The sequence below is a fragment of the Syngnathus floridae genome, chromosome 6, assembly GCF_059516105.1.
Source record: "Syngnathus floridae isolate MCC-2025c chromosome 6, RoL_Sflo_1.0, whole genome shotgun sequence".
In the NCBI taxonomy this organism is placed as follows: domain Eukaryota; kingdom Metazoa; phylum Chordata; class Actinopteri; order Syngnathiformes; family Syngnathidae; genus Syngnathus; species Syngnathus floridae.
In genome coordinates, this window is record NC_142418.1 from 5,986,536 (window position 1) to 6,011,733 (window position 25,198).

The 25,198-nt window shown below is 40.2% G+C and overlaps 4 protein-coding genes across 6 annotated transcripts in view; all 4 read left to right on the plus strand.

Moving 5' to 3' along the window:
* LOC148396125 (AT-rich interactive domain-containing protein 3B-like) overlaps positions 1–6,538 on the plus strand; it is a 9,994-nt gene extending 3,456 nt beyond the window's left edge. The window contains exons 3-9 of one of the 2 annotated variants that reach the window (XM_088379547.1): positions 2,441–2,512; positions 2,601–2,673; positions 3,555–3,738; positions 4,165–4,418; positions 4,508–4,798; positions 4,872–4,961; positions 5,391–6,538. In XM_088379547.1, the coding sequence (XP_088235673.1) occupies positions 2,441–2,512; positions 2,601–2,673; positions 3,555–3,738; positions 4,165–4,418; positions 4,508–4,798; positions 4,872–4,961; positions 5,391–5,530 (1,104 nt within the window). In that variant the 3' untranslated portion in view covers positions 5,531–6,538. Of the gene's footprint in view, positions 1–2,440; positions 2,513–2,600; positions 2,674–3,554; positions 3,739–4,164; positions 4,419–4,501; positions 4,799–4,871; positions 4,962–5,390 lie in introns of both variants that reach the window. The other variant, XM_088379546.1, reaches the window with a different exon arrangement.
* On the plus strand, positions 6,253–11,679 carry LOC148396126 (uncharacterized). The gene is made up of 6 exons (XM_088379549.1): positions 6,253–6,396; positions 7,818–8,123; positions 8,200–9,107; positions 9,465–9,621; positions 10,585–10,745; positions 10,841–11,679. Exons 2-6 carry the CDS (start codon positions 7,979–7,981, stop codon positions 10,985–10,987), a joined length of 1,518 nt encoding a protein of 505 aa, XP_088235675.1. The 5' UTR covers positions 6,253–6,396; positions 7,818–7,978; the 3' UTR covers positions 10,988–11,679.
* A 294-nt stretch (positions 11,680–11,973) lies between these two features.
* Positions 11,974–16,098, plus strand: edc3 (enhancer of mRNA decapping 3 homolog (S. cerevisiae)). Its single transcript, XM_088379550.1, has 7 exons — positions 11,974–12,053; positions 12,393–12,580; positions 12,944–13,161; positions 13,243–13,587; positions 13,667–13,820; positions 13,889–14,106; positions 14,371–16,098. Exons 2-7 carry the CDS (start codon positions 12,417–12,419, stop codon positions 14,703–14,705), a joined length of 1,434 nt encoding a protein of 477 aa, XP_088235676.1. The 5' UTR covers positions 11,974–12,053; positions 12,393–12,416; the 3' UTR covers positions 14,706–16,098.
* A 583-nt stretch (positions 16,099–16,681) lies between these two features.
* Positions 16,682–25,031, plus strand: LOC148396128 (tyrosine-protein kinase CSK-like). Of its 2 annotated transcripts, none has more exons than XM_088379551.1 (13): positions 16,682–17,001; positions 19,324–19,407; positions 19,495–19,608; positions 19,668–19,792; positions 19,863–20,082; positions 20,326–20,419; positions 20,493–20,558; positions 20,654–20,753; positions 20,858–20,948; positions 21,017–21,090; positions 21,232–21,427; positions 21,507–21,593; positions 23,737–25,031. In XM_088379551.1, exons 2-13 carry the CDS (start codon positions 19,399–19,401, stop codon positions 23,932–23,934), a joined length of 1,374 nt encoding a protein of 457 aa, XP_088235677.1. In that variant the 5' UTR covers positions 16,682–17,001; positions 19,324–19,398; the 3' UTR covers positions 23,935–25,031. The 2 variants fall into 2 exon arrangements, with proteins under 2 accessions (XP_088235677.1, XP_088235678.1); XM_088379552.1 differs by lacking the exon at positions 16,682–17,001 and adding an exon at positions 17,945–18,123.
* The last annotated feature ends 167 nt before the right edge of the window (positions 25,032–25,198 follow it).

Here is a 25,198-nt window from a genome sequence, read left to right on the forward strand (position 1 = left end):
GCAGTTCAGTGAATAGCCCTGCATAATTTAGTTGTCTCCTAGCAACATTAAATGGCTCTGTAATTCACATGCAAGTAATCAATACATGATGACAACGAGAACTCGAGTCCCTTCTTCAGTCCCTTCTTAAAACACCACTCTCAATTTAAATCACGTGCCGTGAAAAAAAATGCATCGCAAGATCGTTAAATGTTTTTGGCCCAGTTTAATTCTATCCTTGGCTTGAAGCGCCATGATCCATTTGGAGTCAAGTCAAACTGTGATTTTTCACAAGGTCTTTAAATGTGAGGTGTGGGCTATCACCTGCAAGTGAAAATTCTCAGATGTAGATTCCCTTTTGGATCTCATCCATCAGCTATCGCAACTGGATTTAAATCCAGCTCCTGATTGTTGTTAGAAATGCTGAGTCCACCAAACGTTTGCGAAGCAAACGTTATATAATGGCTGCTGTGTGCATTCTGTTCATTTGTGTCTTTTTAGCCCTGTTAGTCATTGTTAGGCTCAGGCATTACAGTAAAAGATTCCCCCACACTGGACAGTCATTGTTCATCCTTTGTGTGCGGTCTCACTGTAAAAGCCTTCTGTGGTACTTTACAAGGGGGGGCCCCTTTTGCTCAGCAAGGGGCCGGATAAATGATCTTGACTTGTACGGGGGATTAAAGGAAGAATAATTTGATTTGAATGACAATTTTAGTCCCCCCCTGCTGTTCTATTGAAGCGGTACATTTTCACTTTTGCTCTGTTGAATGATTTTATAATGAGGCCTTTAAGAATCAATTAAAGACAAGGGTGGGTGTCCGGAATGAAGCCTCATATTAAAAAAGCAAATAGGGTTTAGTAAAAGTGATGTCCTACAAGTAGTAAAAAGTTTTTAGTGAAACAAAAGAAACCTTTTGCTGACCTACATACTGAATACGATCGGCATTCCCAGGGTTGGTTGTGTGAATGCTCTGTGAGCAATTAACTGCCAGATCTTTTGTTAATAGAGCCACAGTAGGTCTCACTTGCTCATCAATAAGGGGGGGAAGGGTTTTATTTCCATTTGATGCTGAAAGAACTGGGATGTTTATCTACCTTGGCGTCAATAGAGTTTCTACGCGGGGGAGTAGAAGGCCCTTTATTAGAAATTCTAAGCCCAGCTATTTTATGTGTCAAAAGCTACCCCAGGGTGAGGTTTGTGTGAGAGAAGGCTGCAGATAATCATTTAGTTGAAGCTGCATATATAGGAAGACATTTTGGAAATATCTGTGGTGTTTACATGGGTGCTTTTGAGTCACACCAGATGAAACTGTGTTGTCATTTTTTATTTATTTTTTTATTTTAAAGACTTCAAAAAATGGCACTGGATTGTAGAGGGCTGAGCAATTAGTCAAATTCTCAAACCCCATGTGAAGAAAAATTATTTCAACAACTGTTTTATGTCAGTTTTTCGAGACTGCTCAGTAAATGCCCCCTTTATTGAAGCTACCGTGGAAAAGTCTACTAAATAATTCCCAGTCGAGGCTAATATGAGTTGTTTCTACTATAAACACAAAGGGAGTTATAGTTTATGTTTTTGTGTTGTTTTGGTTCCCATGTGTTTTATAGCTGAGAGTGTAAAATGCTGTTATGGGACCATTCCTTGAACCACAATTTGGGTTGTCAAGCGAAAACAACGCAGATGTTACAAACCCCATCAGAGCAATAACCAAAACATTCCATTATTTTGATAAACCACAAGTGTGATAAATAGACAAGACCATCCCCGTCCATGTTATGTTGTCTAAAACATACTCTTGTTTTAATACCAAACATCAAATTGAACTGAATCGTGAGCCACGTATGACGACAAAGCCGACCGGTAACGGTTGTAGTGACAACAGTGACGTCAAACGGTGGATGAATTATGCGCACGGCCCAAATTCTCTTCACTGAACACTTTCTCATTGCTATCATCTCTCTGCTGTTCACGCGCGTCTGAGGAACAATAACATCTCAGCGGGGCTTTTCCGCGCGGTTGAACACTCGGTTCCGTTTTAACCTTTAACTGTCACATTAAGTAGGAGCGCATGGAGCAATAACATGTCACATTAAACTACATCATGACAATGGAACCTTCTCCCTCACCTCCTTCTCACTGGCTCTCAGCAAAGTCGCCCCCCCCCCCCCCCCCCCCTTTAAATGATGTATTATGTATACACAGTAGAGCAATACAGGCACCCTTTCTATGGGGGGGAGGTAAGCAAGGGGGGAGTAAAGTCCACTAGCCCGGACGATAACCAATGGAATATTTTAAGAGGAATCGTAGTTTTTTGCCAAACAGAATAACTTTCTGACCATACCTGCTGAGCAGCATTATATCGTTATTTAATCGGCAAAACATCCGGCGCTTGTTATTATTTTTATTTATTCATTGATTGGACTTAGTCCACTATGCACTCTTCTCTCTTCCTACTGTTAGAGAGCAACCATCTGGACTGATGAGAATGAAGGCGGAAGAGGCAGAGCCGAACCATCCAGGGACTTTGCAAAGGTCAGTGGATTGAGCGGGGACCCCATTTCTTGTTATGACGAGACATGATGCTAATGAGAATTTTTTTTTTTTTTTTTTTGCGGCGTAGCTTTACGTACTGGACATGGACCCGCAGCGCAAAGAATTTCTTGATGATCTTTTTATCTTCATGCAAAAACGAGGTCAGATGCTCTTTTTTTTTTTTTTTTTTTTTTTTTTTATAAAGCTGCTTAGAATTTTGGTAATCTAACTTTTACAGACAAATGTCATGTTTTAGTAGGTGACAGCTCTCAGGGATTACTTTACCTTAATATTTAGCCACATTTTTCATTCGTAAATTTTGTTTAATATTAAATTGTAAGAGACTCATACTAAAATGTTAGCACCTAGTCAAGCTACAGTGTTTTCCGTAAATATAAAAGTTGTTTTCAAGCCTTCAAATTTGTATTACACTGAAAACCAAAAATTACAATTCAAGTCATATTTTCCACTATAATTCACAATGTTGTATGATTATACAAAGTGGATAACCAGCATAATCCACATGCGGTTCAAGCTGATCATGTTTCACAGATTTCATACAACAAATAGTCGGCCCATCGAAGAGGTCACACACAGGCCAACCGTGCATGTGTTGATGCTTAGTCCAAACTAATCTTATTTCTGCAACTGATATTTAGCCTTCGTCATTAAATGGCTTTACTACAGAGGCTCAGGCTCTGCGGTGTTAGCTGTCAACGCTGTGATTGGCAGCCACTGCTGCTCTCTCGCACCCCAACCCCCACACTGTGCTCAAATCAATTCTCAAACAAAGCATTTGCTGTGGAATTACTCCCACCCCCAACATCTGAAATAAACCTCATTAGAAGAGGATATGCACAAAGATCGCTCATGCTGAGTCTTTTTTCACCCGCCATTAATATCTGGCCTTAAGGTGAGGAAAGTAGATGGCATGTTGACCTTCTCGTCTTTTAATAGCCGCTTATTCCTATTTGTGCAAATTACTCAAAGCTGCAATTGAACGGAATTTAAGTCATTATATTTCTTGTTTTGCTTCCTTCAGGGACGCCCGTGAACCGGATTCCCATTATGGCCAAACAGGTGCTTGACCTGTACAAACTTTACAAGCTTGTGACAGAGAAAGGAGGCCTAGTGGAGGTCATCAACAAGAAGATTTGGAGGGAGATCACCAGAGGTCTTAACCTCCCCACGTCCATTACCAGCGCAGCTTTCACTCTGCGCACGCAGTACGTGTCTGAACTAATAATATGTGGGTTTATTATTACCCCAACAGTCTCAAAACTATCCGGATGGTACACTTGCTTGTGATAAGGGTTAGGGTCCCTTCCATGCCTTGGCAGCCCCAGTTTATCTAATGATAACGCAAATCATTTATTACTCCCACAATGGGGACATTTACATGTTACAACAGCAAAGAGCAAAGTCAAGAGACTCTAAGTGAAAAACAAACGCACTGCAAACTCTAGTCTGTTTTAAAAAAGTGCATATTAATACCACATGTTGATATTGTCTAATTTCTCAAAATTTTAAATTTAGCAAGTGTCCAAACTCTAAACAATAAATTACATTTTCCAACTATAGGGGATGCGCTTGAGCAATATTTTTTTTGTTCAAAAAAAAAAAACAACGCTGAGTTTAAATGTGTTCTTTAGGTATATGAAGTACCTGTACCCTTTTGAGTGCGAAAAGAAAGGCCTGAGTTCTCCAGGGGAGCTCCAGGCGGCCATCGACAGTAACCGCAGAGAAGGTCGACGTCCCAGCTATACCAACAGCCTGTATCGTTGCTACTCGCCGTCTCCAAACTCCGCTCCGCACAATCTTCTCTCATCGCCTACGATGCATACTCCCACCTCTGGACACAACACTTCCAGTCAGTCAATCAGCCCGAATGTGAAAAAAAATCCAGGTATGATAAGCACATTTTATTTTTGTTTTCCTTTTGCTCATTTCCTTTTCTCTCTTATTTTTAAATGGGCATTCTACACAAAGCCACAGATGAGGTTTCAACTCCAGTGATACCCAGCCGACTGCCCATGGCACTGGCACTGGGGCAGCAGAACCAGCAACATCAGCAGCAACAGTTGGCCCAAGCCGCCACTCTGGAGCATTTACGAGAGAGGCTGGAGCGCGGCGTAGGGGGGGCGGCTGTTGCTGACGGCCCAGAGAAGAAAATGATGCGTCTGGCAGAAGAGCAGCAGCGCCTCATGCAGCAGGCGCTCCAGCAAAACCTACTAGCGATGGCCTCCCATTTCAATCCCCTGAACTTCAAACTCAACAATGGTCATGGTGAGTTCTCCTTCGCATTGGCATTCATGAGCGGCGGCCATTTAACGCAAATGTTTGCATTGCTTTCCCACAGAGAGCAAACAAGATTTGTCTCTGAGTATCTCGACCAGTGGAGCAGCCAGTATTAGTGTTTCTGTGGAAGTCAATGGTACCATGTACTCGGGTAAGTTGCTCATTCTGTACATTTTCTTTGATCACTCCAAACACATTGCAAAACAACTTTCCACCAGTGAAATGAATGGACAATGTTGTTAATTCATTCCAGAAAAAAAATAATACATTTTTAAAATGTGGAAAAAATGGTATTTTACTTTATAACGGTTTGTAGTAATAATTTAATGAATTACCTCATTGGCCAATGACATTGTGCTCCTCTTGTTTTGCGTGTCTTGGCCACCCAGGGGCAGTATAGTGCAGACTTACATGAGTGACAAAGAAGAGTTTCACAACTAAGATACTCATGAATACTTACTTAATTGATTATCTGAGCCCTTAGAGTGATCGCATTTTCTCATGTCCCTTTCTACGTCCACTAGGCGGCATATCAGCATGACATCTGACGTAATACACTTGCACTTGTCTTTGTCAACAGGAACATTGTTTGCTCAGAAGTCCAGCGCTCCAGTGGTTTCGCAGGCTGTAACTCCAGCAGGGACGAGCGGCTTCAGTGCCTTCTCCTCCTCTCACAGCCCCTCCTCTTCATCCTCCACCTCCTCAAAGGGACCAAATTAAAGATCAGTTATTGGTTGTTTTTTTTCTTACTCCGTTCTTACCTTTGTCATTGAGCGGTGTACATTATCTCTAGTCAGGCAAGAACTTTTTGAAATATGTCTAATTTCTTGTTCTTTCATGCTTGACACACTTAGATGTTTTTCACGATACGTTTGCTGTTAGTTTGCGTTAATGTTGTCAAGCGTGTGGCCTCGGAAATCTTCTAAACGGAACTTTGTTAAGCTTAGTGTTTATTTTAATTGTAGTGATGTTCACATGTGTCTTTAGTGCTAAGAGAGAATCAACGCTGATTTGTGGCATCTATAGCTATTTGTCATCCTGTTCTATTGCCTCTAGAACAGCGGTGTTGCCAAAGTGAATGACGACCAAAAAAAGCCTTAGCTCAGTGTCATAGTTCTGTTTCGTGACCAGTAGATATGATTTACACCGACAGGTGGCTGGTTACCGCGGGTAGTGTTTTCATGGCGACCTTCAGGGAAATGTGTACACTTTCAGGTACCACGGGACCTTATGTATTTAGAAGGAATTTTAGAAACATTTGCTGGTTGGAGTTTTTATTTGTATTTTGTTTTCCTTATTTAATTACTGTAGTTCTGCCTTGAACTTATCTGCTGGGAGTCGTTTGTGTAGAACAGATGCCAGACTTACCTCATTTGCTCAATTGTTGTTTTGGGGAGGGAGGGGAATTTCTGAACTCAGGAATGTCCACTGGACCCGTAAATGTGCTGTGATGTATTTTTGTATAGGCGACGAATGTATCATTACTGACCTCACGTTGGACTGAACCAGTGCTACCTCAATCCTTGAGAGAAATATGCAATTCTTAAAACGGCAGGAGCTGATGTGGCCATCTGCTAACTTGTACTGTAAGTGGACAATCAAGTAAAATTGCAAACAAATGTTACTGACGACTTGACAAGTGTAAACACCAAGGCCCCGTTTTGGTCTTTGACAACATATTTGTTGGATGTACGGTCATGTGGAATAAAATAATCGTGTGCTGCACAATATTATCTACTACTATGTACTATCAGAAAATATAATTATAGTCGTAAAAAATTAAAGCTGCTATACCCCAAAAGAAAAGAAGGTAGAAGTATACACTTGAACACAAATGAAAGGTCTGATGCAGCAATGAGAGGATCGCCGGAGTCAAAGTACAAATTATATGAACCTTTTCAGTGCTCAGACAATTTTTAACCAATTGCTCACAAGCCTATGTGTAATATAGTACTCCCATGTCACAATAACAGTCAGACTGAATGCATTTTAAAAGATGACTTGGCCAAGGTAACTGAGTTCAAAGTTTTAATCAGTACACATTTTATTTCTTTTTTTATTCAAAGCTTCAAGATAACCAATTCAAGGTACTTCAGGAAGTTGGTTTCAAAGGTTATAGGTGGATGTATAACAGTTAAATAATGTACGTAAAATCGTTACTTATTTTCCTCACTGCTTATGTGAATGTTTAAGTGGTGCATCTGGAATAGCATTAACCTTTAGGTACACAATTCCTTCATAAACTCAAAATTTTTGTTTGACATTATCGATTCATATTTTTGAAGTCAAGTCTGTGTTTACTGGCAAGGATATTTCAAACTGCTACTTTTGCTTTCCTAAATGGATACAGCAAATTATATAGTGTCTTGAGATCCGACTTTAACGTTTTTCGAGATGCATGCTGTTGTAAGTCTACTTTTTTATGTGAACTGTTCTTCAAAAAAGAGGCTTCAAGCTGCCAGCCGCTCCCAGTTGTTAACGATCAAGTCATCTCTATGCTAAGAAACAATAAAAAAATGCTATAGAATACACGAAGTATGTAGCAACACATGTAGACAGATAATCTAAAAACGTTCAGTCATTTTTCTTCACCTGCAAAAACGTGTGCAGTTTACAGATGAATTAGGACCGTCTCTGTGAATCACAGTTCATCTGTATTATGCTGCCCCCAGATGGCCAAGGCAAAGCACAAGAGTTATAATGAATTAAATTTGTAAGAACAGATAACATAAACTACAACTAAGATTGCAAGGGCGGCGGGGATGAGGTCACAGGCACAGATTGTGGGATTTATTGTCAGGGTATGTTGCTACGTGGTGATGCTGCTGGATTGACAGCTGGTATGGTGTAGGCTTGGAAAGAAGCACACAGAGAGGCATTATGAGATGGAGATCACCGCCGTAGACTCCACCCTCTGGATTGCAGTAATACTGCCATACCGATTCTGGATGAGGAACTGACTGGAGCAACTATGGTAATCTTGTTTTTATGTGATTTTATTCCCAAGGAAGAACCTCCAGCTCTGTGCTGTCATATCCAACTCTATCTACACTTTTGCACAGACCTCAGGACTCAATCAAGATGCTTTGACAGTGCCACTGGAAGCTGAGGACGTGCCTTGCCATATTTAAATTTGCTTTGTTTATTGTACGGTTGACGTTGAGAGCCATGCCTTATCACGACGAGGAGTATCCGGGCCAGCCTCTGTGGCAGTCTGTGGTGCTGTTTTGCTGCAAGGGTATGATCGAAGTCATCATTGTCATCCTCTTCTTCTGGCTTCTCCTGCAGGTGCTCTTCACCAGACAACTCGAAGGTAAAGTCAGGAAGTTTTCAGTATGTTCTGTATGCATATGTCCCCAAATATTTGTGTTATTTATTTTTCATCACAGTTCATCTTCAAATTCTCCTTCTGGTTGGGTTGATCACTTTCTGTTTGAGCTTGCTCCTGGGATGTATTCTGTGCTGGTGGCGAAGTCACATTTGTTGCAATGAAGACAAAGAAAGTGGGATGTCATCTGAGCCTGTGACCTTAGAGCGCTGCGTGCCCTCCTCGGCGATCCCCTCATCATCTTCCAGGCTTCAATACGACGAGCTGGACGGAGATACGCTGGACTACCCGACCACGTTCACCAGCCCCGCCCCTTTTGATGAGGAATATACCTCCTGGTCTTTCTCTACTGAAGCCTGTTGTGCATCTGAGAAGAAGGAGCAGACTAAGACTTTTTTCTCTCTGCGCCGCCTCAGCAGTCCACCTCTTTATAAACCCATAGACAACAACCATACTTCCCTGCCTTCTCTCCCCAAACTGCTATCCAAGGCTCTGCAGAGACGGTGCACTGTGACCGGCACTAGACACTCTCCGAGCACGTCCGACGAACCCATCCCATTGGTTTCATTGGACTACGGCTCCAGACGCCAACCGCCAATATCCACGACACCTCACCTCAATTTTACAATATTCTTCTCCCCAGACAGACGAACCTTGACAATCACAGTCCTCAGCCTCACGGGGTCACCTCACAGGTTGGAAGATGTGTCAATACGAGCCTGTCTTCCACCTCTCCATCCCTCTTTTATACAAGCATCAATCCAGAGCAACTTCAGTCAAGTCCTGGTTTTAAACGTAAACTCTGCAGAGGAGCTCCAAAGGTGTACTCTAAGACTAGCGGTGTACACCCAGGATACACAAGGACTGACGGGCATCGTGCTGGGGGAGCTGCAGGCTGAATGTGGAGGAGGAGACTGGAACACAAGCCATGAGATTCACTTCACAAAAGAGCTCCATTCAAACAAAAAGGTTGTGGTCCATAGACGAATGATGTTGGTTCTCATTGGGTCTAAAGTCAACAATTCTAAAGTCTTATATCCACATTATTACAGTATGTGTTTATTATTATTATTTTATTTTATTTATTTATTTATTTATTTATTTATTTATTTATTTATTTATTTATTTATTTATTTATTTATTTATTTATTATTATTATTATTATATTTACTTAATACAGAATTGTCTCACCAGTGAGGACAAAGCGCGTACTAGTAGCCACATGGACAATTCAGAGCCTTAGTCGGAAATGAAATGAAAATATAACCTGTAAAACTCATAATCCATTTCCTGTTTCCTCTCTCTGAATCTGTGCCCTTTACTCAGAATGCGATCTACCAAGATGTACAGATGTGTAAGGGGCTTAGCTGTCCTCCACAGATCCTCATTCTGATGCACTATAACCTTCACACACATCGGCTCAAGGTGGCTGTCCTGAGGGCCGACAACCTGGAGAATCTCGTCCATACGTCCGCCACACCAGGTAAACTCGGTCTAGCCGCTTGAACTTGTCACCTCGTGACTTCCTGACACCGTACATTTAGACATTATGTAAGCTGGAGAGGTAAAATAGTTCCCTTTTGCTTTTAATGTTAAGGGGATTATGGGATGTCTTACACGATCCGAATGAAGTGGGTTATCATCCCTTTTTAAATGACATTGTGGTTTAATCCGTGACTAGTCACAATCCTCATAGAAAAGTATTTCAATCTCCAGGGTACTGATAATCTTTATTTGCATTACCATGTCTGGACATGATGTTCATGGCAGTGGGCGGCCATTATCATCTCAATTTCATGTGCAGAACATGGCGTAATTCTGATTAGAAGAGGTTAAGCCTGTAAATATGGGTCTAATTGATATTTACATAACAATACAGAATGCTGTGTATAAATGAAGTTTGTATCAAACATATATTAAGTGATAAGTATGAGAAGAAAAAACAAAAAACAGGAGTACATCATAGCTGCATTTGTTGGATTTATTGAAATTATTTTGTGTTGAAGTAACAAAAGAGCAATTCGTGGAACAATCAAAAATCAAGTTCTTGTTCATTTCTTAAAGCTAGAGATTGGCAAGTACCGATATCGGTAGTGGAACCGAATTAGAAAGAAGGATAGAGAATTGCCATTAATTTCATGCAATTTTAAGGAAAATAATAAAGGTGAATAAAGGTCTGTCTGTAAAAGCTGTCAGTTTTTTGGGAGGGAAATTTTACATATAAAAATACCAGTGTTATCGCCACTTGTTATTAGCAATTACTCAAGATTTGAGAACCGGTATCGGTCTGAAAAAAAAAGTGATATCGAACATCCCTAATTAAAACTGTAGTGCCTAAATAAATGAACATAAAAAAGTTTTATGTTTTAAAGTGTAACTAAAAGTGAGAACATAGGATAGTCCATTATTATTCCCCATGTCGTTGACTATCAGTATTTGTTTACAGACTACCAGGTGGTAATTAAGTTGCATCATGAGGGACTCACCATAAGCAGCAGGGAAACAAAAGGAACCTCGTTTGCTGTGTGGAACTCCTACTTCCTGTTTGACCTTCCTCCAGGAGACATCAGTCACTTACCCCTCATGTTGGAGTTTATAATCATGCAGGTGCGACCCGCATTAGACATTCTAACTGAAGGTGAATCTTTTTATTAGTCCTTTGCATTTGAAGGAATTAAATTTCCTCCTTTCCCACATGACAGAGTCGTGCACGGTCACAATGTAAAATCCTCGGTCGAGTCCTCATCGGTGCTGAGGCTGCAGAGGCGGGGTGTGCTCACTGGAGGGACACGTGCAGTCGACAAGAGGAGCAGTCATTTTGGCACACGGTTCAACCAGAACCTTCATAGAAAAATATGGGCAAGATGTACTGTTTATGATCTCCATCCCACTTGCCAAGTTGGAATTTGCCATGAAGTGCCGGCGACTTGGTCTTTGAGGTCTCAGCATGTGTGTCGTTGTGCATGTTTAAATAAAACCAATGCAATAGTTTTAAAAAATGACACCAAGATATACTACTTATTAATTTTCTCCACCTTCATGAGCCATAATCTGCGCAAAAAAATCAGACACACTTTACAAGTTGGCAGGTGCAGAGAAGAAAAGCTTAGCTCACTGCCAGCTTTCTATGCCTACGTCGGGTGAGTTCCAGCAGTTTTTCTCGGGTCAGATTATTTATCCATCAGAGAGAGGATCATAGGTCAAATTATAGCGTGTGTTAATGTAGACAATAAACATCCTTGCAAAATTGCTCTACACCTTGTTGATTAATGTAGGAGCTTGGATTAGTGTGAACACATGTGTGAGCATAATGGATGAATGATGGCTGTTCCACATGATATCATCTGTGTACTGTGATTATGCCTTTTAATCAAATTAATTTGCATCTGTTACAAATGCTCATCCAAAATGTATTAAATTGTCTTACTTGCAGTCAGAGTAAATAATCAAAACATGGAGTCATACAAGGCCAAGGATGTATATGTTTATATTCATGTCTTTCAGTTGCATCTGTGGAGTATAAAATGAGCAACTAGTGTTATTATGGTAAAATGTAAATAATAATAAAAATGTTGACATTACATCCAAAGAAAGGGTTGTTATCAGCAATAAAATACTAGTTTGTTTCTTAAAGTTTACAGATGTGGCTAACACAACCAAAGGAAATTTAGAAACAGGGTTTTTTGTATGGATAGCATATGGTTCTCTCTGTTTTATTCTTATTTTATTCTGTACTGTATTATTTGGCGGAGATAGTTACTCAGCATAGTTGGTTCACATTCCATACCAGTAGGTGGCGGTACCGCACTTAAACGTATCTTGCCAACCGCCCTAAAACATTACAAGAAGAAGACTAAGTCGGAAGTAGTAATACTGATGCTCGCCGCAGCGTTTCCACAGCATTCAACAAGCACGGTACGATCTATTTACCAACTCATTGAATTGAAATAATTAACCTTGCTGGTCATACGTGTGTTTTTTTGACAAGAAAACGAATTCCGGTGCATTTTAATAGAAAGTTTGCTACTTAACCTTCTGGTTTGTTCGCAATAGATACTGCGCTGCTGCCGCACTCCTGAGGAAAACTCGCGCTAATGTTATCTGCTAGTAGCTTAGCTGTTCATAACACACGAGTTCCTGTGTTTACGTATCGGACATTAAACGCTTATTTCAATTGAATTCCACATACAACAAATTGTCTTGCAGTACTTATTTTTTTATTTTCAACTGTTTATTTGTGCCACTTTTTTACAGGGTTACGCGTGAGTTTTAGTAGGCATGGCTTCGGATTGGCTGGGTAGTTTGGTGTCAATCAACTGTGGACCAACACTGGGAGTCTATCAGGGAGAAGTGTCATCAGTGGACCAGTCCTGTCAAACCATCTCGCTCAGACAACCTTTCCACAATGGAGTAAGGTGCCCAGTGCCAGAGGTCACATTCAGGTAAAGCTTGTGACGTTTAAAAAAAGAAAGATAAAGTATAATCTAGGAATCTGTGTGAGATTTTAAATTTAACCAGAATTGCCAGAGAGATTATTCTGTTGAGATAATTCCAGTGACATTCAAAATTTCCAGTGATATTTTCCATTTATAACCGTCAATACATTTGAGCCATTTTGTTAAATGCAGGATTCAAACTTTCTGCATCTTTGACCTTTTTTCAGAAGGCTGTTATCATTAGAAAATAGTTTTCAATACAAAATAATCTGAAGGCCTGCTTTCAGTAAAGTAATTGTGGCTCTTTCAGTAACTATTTCCAACAACCATTACTCACATACCTACACATTTGTTTCCATTGTGTTGCAGTGCCATTGACATAAAAGACCTCAAGATATTGGAAATCAGGAATGGAAATACCCAAAACAACTCTTCCGTGTCCACCAAAACAAGCAGTGCTCCGGTTGCGGTACCAAAAGGTGATCCTCGTAGTGTAGACATGGTCAACTCTCCGCAACACTGCTCCAAAAGCTATGGCGACCGCCATCTGGATGTCCCCAAGGGCTTCAGACGAAGACACAACTCCTGTAAATTTGGGATTACCTCCAAAGTTCTGACTTGTTTGTTGATGTTCCAAAAGTAAGATCCACCTATGATCACTGTTGCAGGGTCATCAAGCAGTCGAGGTGCAAACCAAGCCACCCCTAAAAAGAACGGGGTGAAAAACGGTATCAGCCAGATGAAGCAAAGGGACGACGAGTGCTTCGGGGACGGCATGGACGATGGCTTGGACACAGACTTTGATTTTGAGGGAAACCTGGCCCTTTTCGACAAAGCGGCCGTCTTCTCAGAGATTGACACATCGGAGCGTCGGAATGGTGCGAGGTCACGCGGTACACCTCACGAGCAAACTCCCTCGCGCTACCGCCATGATGAGAACATTATTGAAAGCAAACCTATCGTGTACAGACAGATAACAGTACCGCAGCCTGGAGCCAAAGAGTACTGCACTGGTATGTTTTTTACGATTACACGGGATGGAAGAATGTGAAAATTGGTTCATCTGTAATCTTGCTTTTTGTTTGCATCTAGACTCTGGACTGGTTGTGCCCAGCATAGTTTATGAACTGCACAAGCGTCTGCTGTCAGTCGCGGAGCGCTATGGCCTCACGTTGGAGCGGCGACTTGAGATGACCGGCGTGTGCGCCAGTCAGATGGCGCTAACGCTGCTCGGTGGGCCCAACAGGTAAGCAGAATGAAAAGCTAAATGTCAAGAAGGTTGCTTGATCTTTATTTGAATTTCGGTGATTTCAGGTTCACGCCAAAGAATCTCCACCAGCGTCCCACCGTGGCTCTACTATGCGGTCCGCATGTGCAGGGGGCGCAGGGCATCAGCTGCGGTCGTCACCTGGCCAATCACGAAGTTGAGGTCGTTCTGTTTCTGCCCAACTTCGTTAAGATGCTCGACTCAGTCACCAGCGAGCTAACTCTCTTCAGTAAGACCGGTGGCAAGCTAGTGTCAAATATCAAAGGTGAGGTTTTTTTGGGGGATTTTTGTGACTACTGTGAAAGGTTATTGCCTGACTGCAGTATAAACTTTACACCAATAGAGGGTACTAATACACTGTGAAATAATCACGAGAATGAAATTGATAGCATAACACAGGAATATGTCGTTGAATGGATAACCAAACGTGGTGTCTGCGAAGCCTTCAGGTAAAAATTATGTCCCAGCTTTGTCTCAGGTGGTCCAAAAAATTGTTTCAGATGGCCTGATATCTTGTCTGATTGCACAGATCTGCCTGATACCCCCGTGGATCTAATCATAAACTGCCTCGATTGCCATGAGAACACATTCCTGATGGATCAGCCTTGGTACCGGGCAGCTACAGAATGGGCCAACCAGAACCGGGCGCCGGTGCTCAGCTTGGATCCTCCCATTAGTGGACAGGGGCAGGCGGTGGAGGCCAAGTGGTCCCTCTCCCTTTGCCTCCCCCTTCCCTTAGGTGAGGGGGCTGGCAGAGTTTACCTGTGCGACATAGGCGTCCCCCGCCAGGTGTTCCAGGAAGTTGGCATCAAGTACCTCTCTCCTTTTGGGTGCAAATTTGTCATCCCGCTGCACTCGGCATAACAGGAAGAATCACTTCTTGAAGCTTTAACCATCGTGAGAGCTTTGTATTTCTGAGCTTCATGTGTTTAGTCATAGTTGCTGACATTTCAATATGTGAATGTGAGCGCTCATTCTTTCTGGAGGACCATCTTTGACATTTATTAGTTGTTCAAGACTACATGCTTGTGGATTGGAGCGTAAACAGTTTTCAATTCGAGAATACGCTGAAATATTAACATCATTTAGAGGCTGTGGTAATGATAGAAAAGAAAACTTTATTTAAAAGAACTAATGTTGTCATAAAACTGTTGTATTTTGTTGGACAATTTTGGGCTTGAACATTGTTATACAAACGCTATCCAAAGCCATGGAGTTATTGAACAATGTTTCTCACATCTTTAGTCACAGACAAGTTTAACAAAACCGGCAGCTACTGACTTAAAAGGATGATAATGTCTCAATGTGACTATTTTTTTTTTTTGTCTGTGCAGAGGTGGACTGTGATACAAAGTGGCACAGTATATTATTTTGTGATATCATCTGAAGACAGACTGAAGATTTGCCCGTTTCAAGTTAGTTCTCCCACAGTTTATATGGTAGGCCACTAACTAACCAAATATTTTGAATGGTATTTGAGTAACAAAAGTAAAAAAAAACTCTTGATTAGAATGAATAGATAATTAAAAGTTTAAGAACAACCAATCTGAGTTGAGGATGGATGGACAGCAATGAAAGATGATTTTACTCACTTTGAGAATGGTCGATCGACACTTGGGGAGTGGTTTCCCTTGTTACTGATAGTGGTTTTGAAGTCAGAGATGAGCATAATGCTGTGAAATAGAATTCAGGTTTGGAGAGTACATGTCAGTGCTCTGTTGTGCTTGAGGTCTTTGCCAGCAAATGGGAAAATAGTTGGTTCATTCTATTATGGGACCATTTTCACGTTGATTATACACATTCTCCGCACATTTATAATTTTTCAGTTACATACATATAATTTGGATTTTATTTGCATTTAAATATGACCAAAATATTACGGGAGGATTAAGAAGTCCTTGCTCCATATTTGCGTCATCGTTGTCATTTTTCACCCAACATTCCAGACGGCCGACGCGTTGCTGGCAGCGAGCCTGTTGTCAGCTAGCATGGATGATTGTGATTCTTTTTGTGTTGTTTTTTTTCCTGTGCCAGTGGAGCTGGAAATCTCACACTTATCCTGCTGTCATTGCAGCAATCTTATTTGGTAAAGTTGTTCATGCTGTTTAGTTTTTCACCTCCATTATCACCTTTAGTGGTTGTTTTGTCCAGAAGAGATTGCATTAAAAAAAAAAAATCTCATTTAAATACATATTGTCACTGTTTTCTAAATTGTGTTATGTTTGCAAACTGAAATAATTAAACATGTTGGCCTTAATTTTTTGCCTTTATCATAATCGTGTGTTTGCTGAAATTTTACTGCTGACGTTAGTCACCTTGCTTGCAGTTTGAGTCTTTGCTGCGGCCTTGCTTTATGGACGACACATCAAAACTGATTGAACAGAGAAAACAAACATTCATTTAAATGTACATGCAACTGTGCAGCCAAGAGAAGCACTATGAAAATAAAAAAATAAAATGTAAATCGGAATATAAATAAAATAACACTAAATCGCTTCATATAATGTATGGATAAAATCACAAAATTACATAAATGTAGGTCAGACCTTCTGCAAAAAGTGTTGCCAGCCCTCTCGTCAGCTGGTATTTTATTTAAAAATCACCATGAAAGCATTGAATTAATTAGATGTTTTGGTTTATACTGAAATAAATTAAAATAAACTGTTCAAAAACGTTCAGTATTTCACATTGTACTGTGCTTACACAAAGTCTCGGTTGGTGGTCCGTGTATTTTCTGTCCCAATATGGTGGCCTTGGTACTACAAGCTGTTGCGGGAATGCTGCGCATGCGTAATGCGGAATTAAGGTGTGACAAGAATTTGAAGGGGTGACAGGAATTTGAAGGGGTGTGTGACAAAAGTATCTGTCACAACCTAATAAGTACAGTCACGATATGTTCCTATTTTGTCTTGCAGATGTTGAGTCACACTTGAATCTATTTAGTTTCGCTTCTTTGTGTGTTTGTACGCGATAGGCTTCGCACTCACTGGCGAGTTTTTGTCAACTTTCGGGGACACCTGTGACGGACGATCTTTGGCATTTGGATTGATTGGAGACTTGATTTTTACTGGCTCTTTTTTCTTACTTAATATTTTATTTTATTTTTTGGCCCTAAATGTGTAATCCGATACTACCTGAAGTCACTTTCACCCGCATTCAGGTACAGTAAATACTCTATTTTACAGCGTTCTTGGGAAACGAGATTTTGGGCTTGTCAGTTTGTATTTACTTACGTGTATATGTATATATTTATTAATTTATTCATCCTAAATCACTCATTCCCTGCTTGCCGTTTATTGCGTCTGTCACCTCCACCATGTGCCGATATGATTTTGTTAAAGAGAATACAACGTCTTTGAATAACAATCAGTGCATGTAAACAGCTAAATGATAAGAAAGTCGTGGCAATGCACAGTATTAGAAGTTTATGGTACTGACATTCAGGGACGTCTCTGGGTTTTCTGGACTTGAGGGTAAACGACCTCCCGGAGATGTTTGGGATTTTAAGGTAGCCTTGAAGTCCAATTAAAATGACCACAGCAGTTTATTTGAGAGAAAAACACAAAAAATAAAACAAAGGCAAATGTGTCCGCAGTGATAAAAACACACCAAAAACTAGTTTCAAAAAACAACAGTAAATCCCCAAAACACATTTAAAAATTACGCAATACACTAGGACATTTTCCAACCAGAATTCATAGGTGTTGGTTGGAGGGTGGATTCGGGTACTGGGGGGATTTGGACTTATAGCAAAATGGATAAGAAGGACAGTCCTCCCTTGAGTCCAGTGATCAGTCGTTCTGATTAGATGAGTGATAGTATTGTTCTGATTGGATGCGTGGCACAGTACACGTTTTGTGTTTTTGTTTAGTTATTCGTTGTTTTTTTGTCTTTATTTCCATTTTCTTTTCTTTTTGTTTGTTTGTCTTATATGTAGTTGTGATCATTGGCACTCTGAGCTCTGATTTTGTCAACAAATGAAGGAGTGGCAGATATGAACGTCTGCATTCTTGTGCTGTCTTCCCGGGCCTAGTCCGACTTGTAGTGTTAAAACAATGTCCAACTCGTACAAGAGTTTGATGTTGATCAACCAGTTTAACGGCAAAAACAAGGGACGCTGCGCTCCAAAAGGGAGTTTCTCTCATTAGTTGCATACTTGGGCTCTGCAATATTGGTAAAAAATGATATTATGAATATTTTGTGATGTTAAAAATGATTGCAGATTAGTAGTTTAATTAACCTGCTCACAGGAGACGGATGGGTAGATGTAGATGACACAGAGGTGAGCTGTGTGAATGTTTATATTATGACTTCTATGTTTTAGAGATTTGTGTTCTATTGCTTGCTTTATTGTGCTGGGACGTAAGTTGCATTTTACATTCTACTTTGTGCAAATGTAAATTGAATGGCAGTAAACAAACCTTTTGACCTCGCCATTCTAAAACAAAATATTCTATTGTTACAATTATTACATTAATTAACTAAAAATGAGTGACAGGTCATTCCTGCTGTTATTCAACAATGGAAATCTTTTACAGCGAATCAGAATATCTATTTTTAATAAGAAAAAGAAATGCAAAAAGAGCATCATATTTGTGAGTGATGCAAACAATAGAAGATAAGTAAAAAAAACTTTAATAAATACTTACTAAAAATAAAATAGAAGATGCTTTCAAAACAGGATCCTGAGCATTTTGCCAACTCTTTTTTTAATGTAGTAGAAAAGAAGTAAGCATGATAGAAACAAAACTATATACAAATTTTTTTTAGCACACTGTTAGATGCCTTGATGATTTACAACTTGTAAAAAATGAGTTGAACGAGTCTCATAATTTAATTGAACTTTAGGTCATTTACAAATTTGTCATCAAAATTATATTAATAACAATTCATTAACTCGTTCACTCGTTCGTTTAGATAACAAGTAAGTTGAGCCAGTCTCATGATGTCACATTGTATAAAGTGACAGTACTGTGCTTGGAGTGCTCGCGAAAAAAACGCAAATACAGAAGTAAACACCAAAATTGTTCTAGTAAGTCAAAGATAATGCATTGTAGAACATTATTGAGCTTTATAGCTCAAATAATTATTTGAAAAAAAGATTTGACGGTTGTATTGATTATTTGTATCCACGATCTTATCTTCATGGAGGCCCTGCCCTCAAGAGAAACAGCAAGCGAGGAAGTAGCATGACTTAATTGGCACTACCACACTGTAACACCCCTCACTTTCGTGTGTGTGTGTCATGGAAATATTTAGCACAAACATCCAGAGTTGCTGCCAAGATTATTTCTTACGCTGCCAACAAGTCCAAGCTAGAGTAGCAGTGTTTAACGTTTTATAGCTAAATCGGTTGTAATTCTCTTGTGTGAATTGGACCAATTCTTCTTTTTGTTTTTAGTAATAGCACAATAACTAATACAAAATGTATCATCATAATCAAAGCTATTTGTCCATTTTCTACCCCATACGTCAATCACAGGACACGACGTGTGCACCGATGGAAATGTTCACAAGCAGACGACGTCATCTGTGAGGGAATTTGGACTGTGGCAGCATGGCAAAGGTGTAAAACCGTCCTCATTGTGTTGTTCGGATTTACCGAAAACATTCAAATAGAACTCTGATCCTACATTTTGATGATTTCCGATAGACTCCATGGCTCAATGGTACAAAGTGTGTGGCAAGAGTCAGCTTTAAAGACTCATTGGAGCACCACCTCCCCTTTCATGAAGGAGATCTATTAACTATTGTTGCGACAACACAGGTAAGCCTCGTTTGTGTTCCCGATTTGCTCCTTTTGATTGCTGACATGTTGTCTTACAGGATCCAGAGTGGTGTATAGCTAAAAATGAAGCAGGTCGTGAAGGCACAGTTCCCACCAGCCACATTCAGAAACGCCGTCAGAACGTTGCACCTGTGGAAAATCCCAACGAGCTCAATCTTATGCCGTGAGTGTCCAAATTACTTTTCTTTTTTGGTAGATGTGTACTAATGGTACCTCCGTGGTTGTCGTGGCAGATGGTTTCATGGCAAAATAACACGGGACCAGGCTGAGGACTTGCTCTCCCCACCGGAGAAGGGCCTATTCTTGGTGAGAGAGAGCACCAACTATCCAGGGGACTACACACTGTGTTTGAGCACCGACGACAGAGTGGAGCACTACCACATTAAATACGGCAACGGCAAGCTTTCCATCGATGAGGAAGTCTACTTTAGCAACCTCATCCAGCTGGTTGAGGTATAACCTTAAAAGGAGCCTTTTGTTATTTAAATATCTTCCTTGGTCATATTTAAAGGCATAAATTTGACAATTCATGTTTGTTTATGAGTTAGAAAGATACAGAGGAATTTTTTGCTTTTTGACATTACTCAGGGGACAGATCTATCTGGAATCCCGCTATTTTTTCCCCCTTAATAAAATAATTTATTTTCATTTCAAGCATTCTTTCAATCCAAAATCATTGTGTGTCCCCCCCCGAAGCACTACAAAAGCAGTTCTGATGGGCTGTGCACTTGTCTAATCAATCCAAAATTGGAAGGGAAAACTGTAGCTGTCCAAAATGAATTTCTGAGAGGTGAGTCTTATTTGATATTCATGTGCGGACTGCTGGTAGTGTGTAATTGTTGCTGTTTTTGGCTCACCAACAGGTGGTTGGGTGATGAACAGAAAGGAACTGAAGTTACTGAAGACCATCGGAGGGGGCGAGTTCGGAGGCATGTAGCAATTTGACTAAACGAGAACATCGTTGGTTGATTTGCTGTGATATTAGCGCATGGTCATTGGTAACGGAGAGTTTTTGTGTTTGCAGAAGTCAAGTTGGCTGAGTACAAAAAGAAGCAAGTCGCTGTGAAGAGCCTCAAAAATAATCCCACAGCGCAGGCCTTTATTGCAGAGGCCTCTGTCATGATGTAAGTAATGCAAAAACAATCATGGAATCAAAATAACATATAATATTGTTCAGACAAAAAAAAAGCAATTCCAAAGTCACCCACCTTCCATTTTCTTTTCAAAGGAAATTAAGTCACAATAACTTGGTGAAGCTGCTTGGCGTGATAACAGAGGAGGATGGCGGTTTGCTCATTATTACTGAATATATGAGAAAGGTGAGTTTCCGTCCCATCTATCGTCAACATCCTTAATGACTTGACTTCTATGAGTGTTTTTTCTTCAGGGTACCTTGGTGGACTACCTGCGTTCTAGAGGACGGACGGTCCTCACTAGTGTTACTCTTATCAATTTTGCACTGTGTGTACATCGCACATCCACACTTGACAACCACTGAACAATATTAGAGATAAAATTATTTGAAGATCAAAATAGCCAACAAAAGAAAATAGTCATTGAACTGTAGTTACATTGTTCTTTGTCCGATTGTTCTTTTTGAAGAGACGTCTGTGAGGCCATGGTGTATTTGGAGTCTAATAACTTTGTGCACCGAGACCTTGCAGCGCGTAATGTTCTCCTATCAGAAGAGCTCATCGCTAAAATCAGTGACTTTGGTTTGACCAAGAAGGTGTCTTCTCTTGAGCATACCAACCTGCTGCCAGTCAAATGGACATCACCGGAAGCTCTCAAACAAAAGGTACACTTGCGAAGTGCATTGGAATTAGAAAATGTCAAAAGTCATCTTCAACTGCATGTTTTGTCTCTCCCTCAAAAAGAAATTCTCAACCAAATCCGATGTTTGGAGTTTTGGTATTTTGCTTTGGGAGATTTACTCGTTTGGTCGAATGCCATACCCGAAAATTGTAAGTATGTCAGAGATTCTCTAAAAATCATAAATATTGACTGGAATATAGAGTAGATTGAATTTTTAGATGTAGTAGTGTGGAGCTCATGTGCAGTCTAGGGAGTCCTTGGTTTACAACAGATTTTCATCTTCATGGATTAAACCAGATTTTGTACATTGAAACACGTACGGCTGTATTTTCAGAAATGGTATGTACATCTGCACTGTGGCAAACCTTATTTTTGTTTGATAGCACTTTTTTTCAGATCGATAAACTCTTGAGTAATCACCGAGACGATACCAAGAACAGATACAAGTAGTACCTTTGATTCATATTTTTTTATTGAACCAATCACAGATCATTTAAAAAAACTACCGTATTTGCCGGTGTATTAGTCGACATTTTTCGATCCAAAATCGACCGAAAAAAATCGACCTCGACTTATACACCGAGTCATAAAATTTAACTTCGTATTCATCGCTTCAAATGTGATGGTAACCAAGGCCGTTTCTCATGCATCTCATTGTGCGTGGATGTGCGTCCGTCAGGCTCATCAAACAGCGAGAAACTGAATCATTATAAAGCGTTGGTCGCATTAACACGCATCCTCAGCAACAATTTCAAATATTCTCACCTCAATAACGGACATCGAAAGCCAGGCAGCGACGATGACTGCTAGGGGGAAGTACTGGGTATTGAGCGAATGTGCGAGTCATCGCGCGTCAAGCAACGACACTAACTACCGGTACGTAAACATTCAATCGCCATGTCTAAATGAATGTCGTTGGCACTTAGAAAATATTCGCCAAACTTGGCCAGACTTCCAGGGGAAGAGGCCGAATTTTCACTTGTTCTGGCCGACCGGAGGAACCAGCCGAGGCGGACACTTTATGGCGGTTGAGTCGTTGGCACTTAGAAAATATTCGCCAAACTTGGCCGGACTTCCAGGGGAAGAGGCCAAATTTTCACTTGTGGTGGCCGACACGGGGAACCAGCCGAGGCGAACACTTTACAGCGGTTGAGTCGTTCGCACTTTGAAAATTTTTGCCAAACTTGGCCAGACTTCCAGGGGAAGAGGCCGAATTTTCACTTGTGGTGGCCGACATGGGGAACCAGCCGAGGCGGACACTTTACGACGGTTGAGTCGTTGGCACTTAGAAAATATTCGCCAAACTTGGCCGGACTTCCAGGAGAAGAGGCCGAATTTTCACTTGTGGTGGCCGACATGGGGAACCAGCCGAGGCGGACACTTTACGGCGGTTGAGTCGTTGGCACTTAGAAAATATTCGCCAAACTTGGCCAGACTTCCAGGGGAAGAGGCCGAATTTTCACTCGTTCTGGCCGACATGGGGAACCAGCCGAGGCGGACTCTTTATGGCGCAAGAGCCGTTGGCACTTAGAAAATATTCGCCAAACGCTTTTCGGAAATAGCGACGATGAAGACGAATTTTGAACTCTATGTACCGGCAATCACTTTATAATTATAATTTGTTGTTTCTTAACTAAAAATAAACCAGTTTCTAAGAGTGTTCATTGTTGTTAGTCTCTCTCGGCGCGTAATATTACAGGGTCATGAAGTAAATAATATTTAAAATGGCGTATAGATCGCTCGCTACAAACTCGCGAATTTGAACACATTTCGTCAATAAATTTCGCATATTTCTGATTGAATTTTGAAGTTTAATATAATGCAACAATTGAGCTCGACTTATACAAAGGATATATCATAAAATCGTAAATTTCTGGCAAATACGGTATATAGAATATATCCCATTTTTTCCTTAAAATTACCAAAAATTATTGGCAATTTTCTTTTTTCCATTCATTCATAAAGTACATATTTTGTATCGAACACACAATGAAATTAATTTAAATAAATAAAACCAATTACATAAAATGTCCCAAAATATGTTTTTGAAAAACGTTTTTTCAAAGAATACAGTAAAGTGTGAAGAAGTATTTGCTTCAAATTAGAAGTACAGAATCTCTGAAGTGCAGATGTACGGGTTCACGAAACATAAACCGAGCACCCCTTGTCTGCTGCTTATAGTAGTAATCTTAAGGATTGCTTCCAATGTTTGTCCCTTGCAACATTTAAACTTGATTTATTAGTGTGTGTTGAAAACATGCTTCAGTCTCAACTGTGTTTTCCACTGTGCAGGAATCAAAAAATGTGGGGCCTCTTTTGGAGAAGGGATACCGGATGCCTTCTCCGGACGGGTGTCCCGAAGTAATTTACGAAATCATGAATCACAGATGCTGGCACTTTAAACCTGAATTTCGACCAACATTTAAATTGTTGAAAGAGTGGCTATTGGGTGTCAAAAAAGATCTCCGCCAAATGGGCACACAGCTCTGACGAGACACTGCGCCTTCAACTTTCATCTTGGATTGTGGGAGGAGGAAACCTCAGTGGATTCATTATTTGACAGTTTTCATATTATACCAGTAGAGCTGTGTCTCTTACAGTATATTTTTTAAACTTGTTTATTTTCTGATTTGAGAAAGTTTCATCACACTCCATTGTGTGTTGAGTCTGAATGTTAGACTGCATCAAACAAATGAGGACTAAGTGACTTGTTGCTCATGCATCGTTCAATACCTGATATTGAAACACAGCAAAGCCTTTAACGATGAATGTGAACCAGATGTAGAGATTTTCTGGTCCGGGGTACCACGAAGATGTTGCTGTGAGGGGGCAAAAAAAAAACAAAAAAAACACTGTGAGTCAAGTTTGTTTCATTATGTTTTGGGAGAAGCATTTTTGATTTGATAGATCACTTTGTTTTGAAGTGGATATTGGCAAGAATGTCAGAATGAAGATGATGTGACATACATATACATAGATACGTTATACATATATTTATACTTCTCATTTCTGTAATCTACACAGGGCAACAAATTTTACATGGGCTCACATACAGTATATACCATATTGGCCCGAATATAAGACAACCCCGATTATAAGACGGCCCTCTCTTTTTCAAGACTCAAGTTTGAAAAATAGGCCTTTGTCTAGATTGTCTAGACCTTGAATGTAAGACGACCCCCCCCCCTTTTAAAGTTTTATTTCAATGAAAAATACCTCGTTTTATATTCGGGCCAATACGGTAATCCCCAATAACCGTTTGCTAAATGTTCTTTATAAAGTGTTTTGTAACTATTTTGTAGCAGCAACCTTCTGACATAAATGTAACAAGATATTTTTTCAAGCTGTGTTACAAGTTTGAAGTCGCAACAAGTAATTATTACATCCAGGGAAGGGAACAATAGAAAAATCCCCAAATTAATATGACATTCATGCACATGAGTGGATGGAGAATCAATGTGAAGATGCATTGTCATTTTGTAATCTCATTGGTGGTGTAAAATGAACAGGTGTGTGCATTTTAAAGCTGACAACAGTTTTACTGTATGAAGTTTTTAGAAGTTTTAATAAAATACAAAAACAGTAAACACGAAGCTATTTGCCATACTGCGCATGCGCAATGACAAAAAAAAGTTGGGAGGTAGTGATGTGGATTCCAGTTCTTTTAAGTGACGGGAATCTTTAGAATCAGTTCACTCAAAAGATTCGTTCAAACAAATCGTTCAACGAATTGTCCCCCCCCACACACACACAC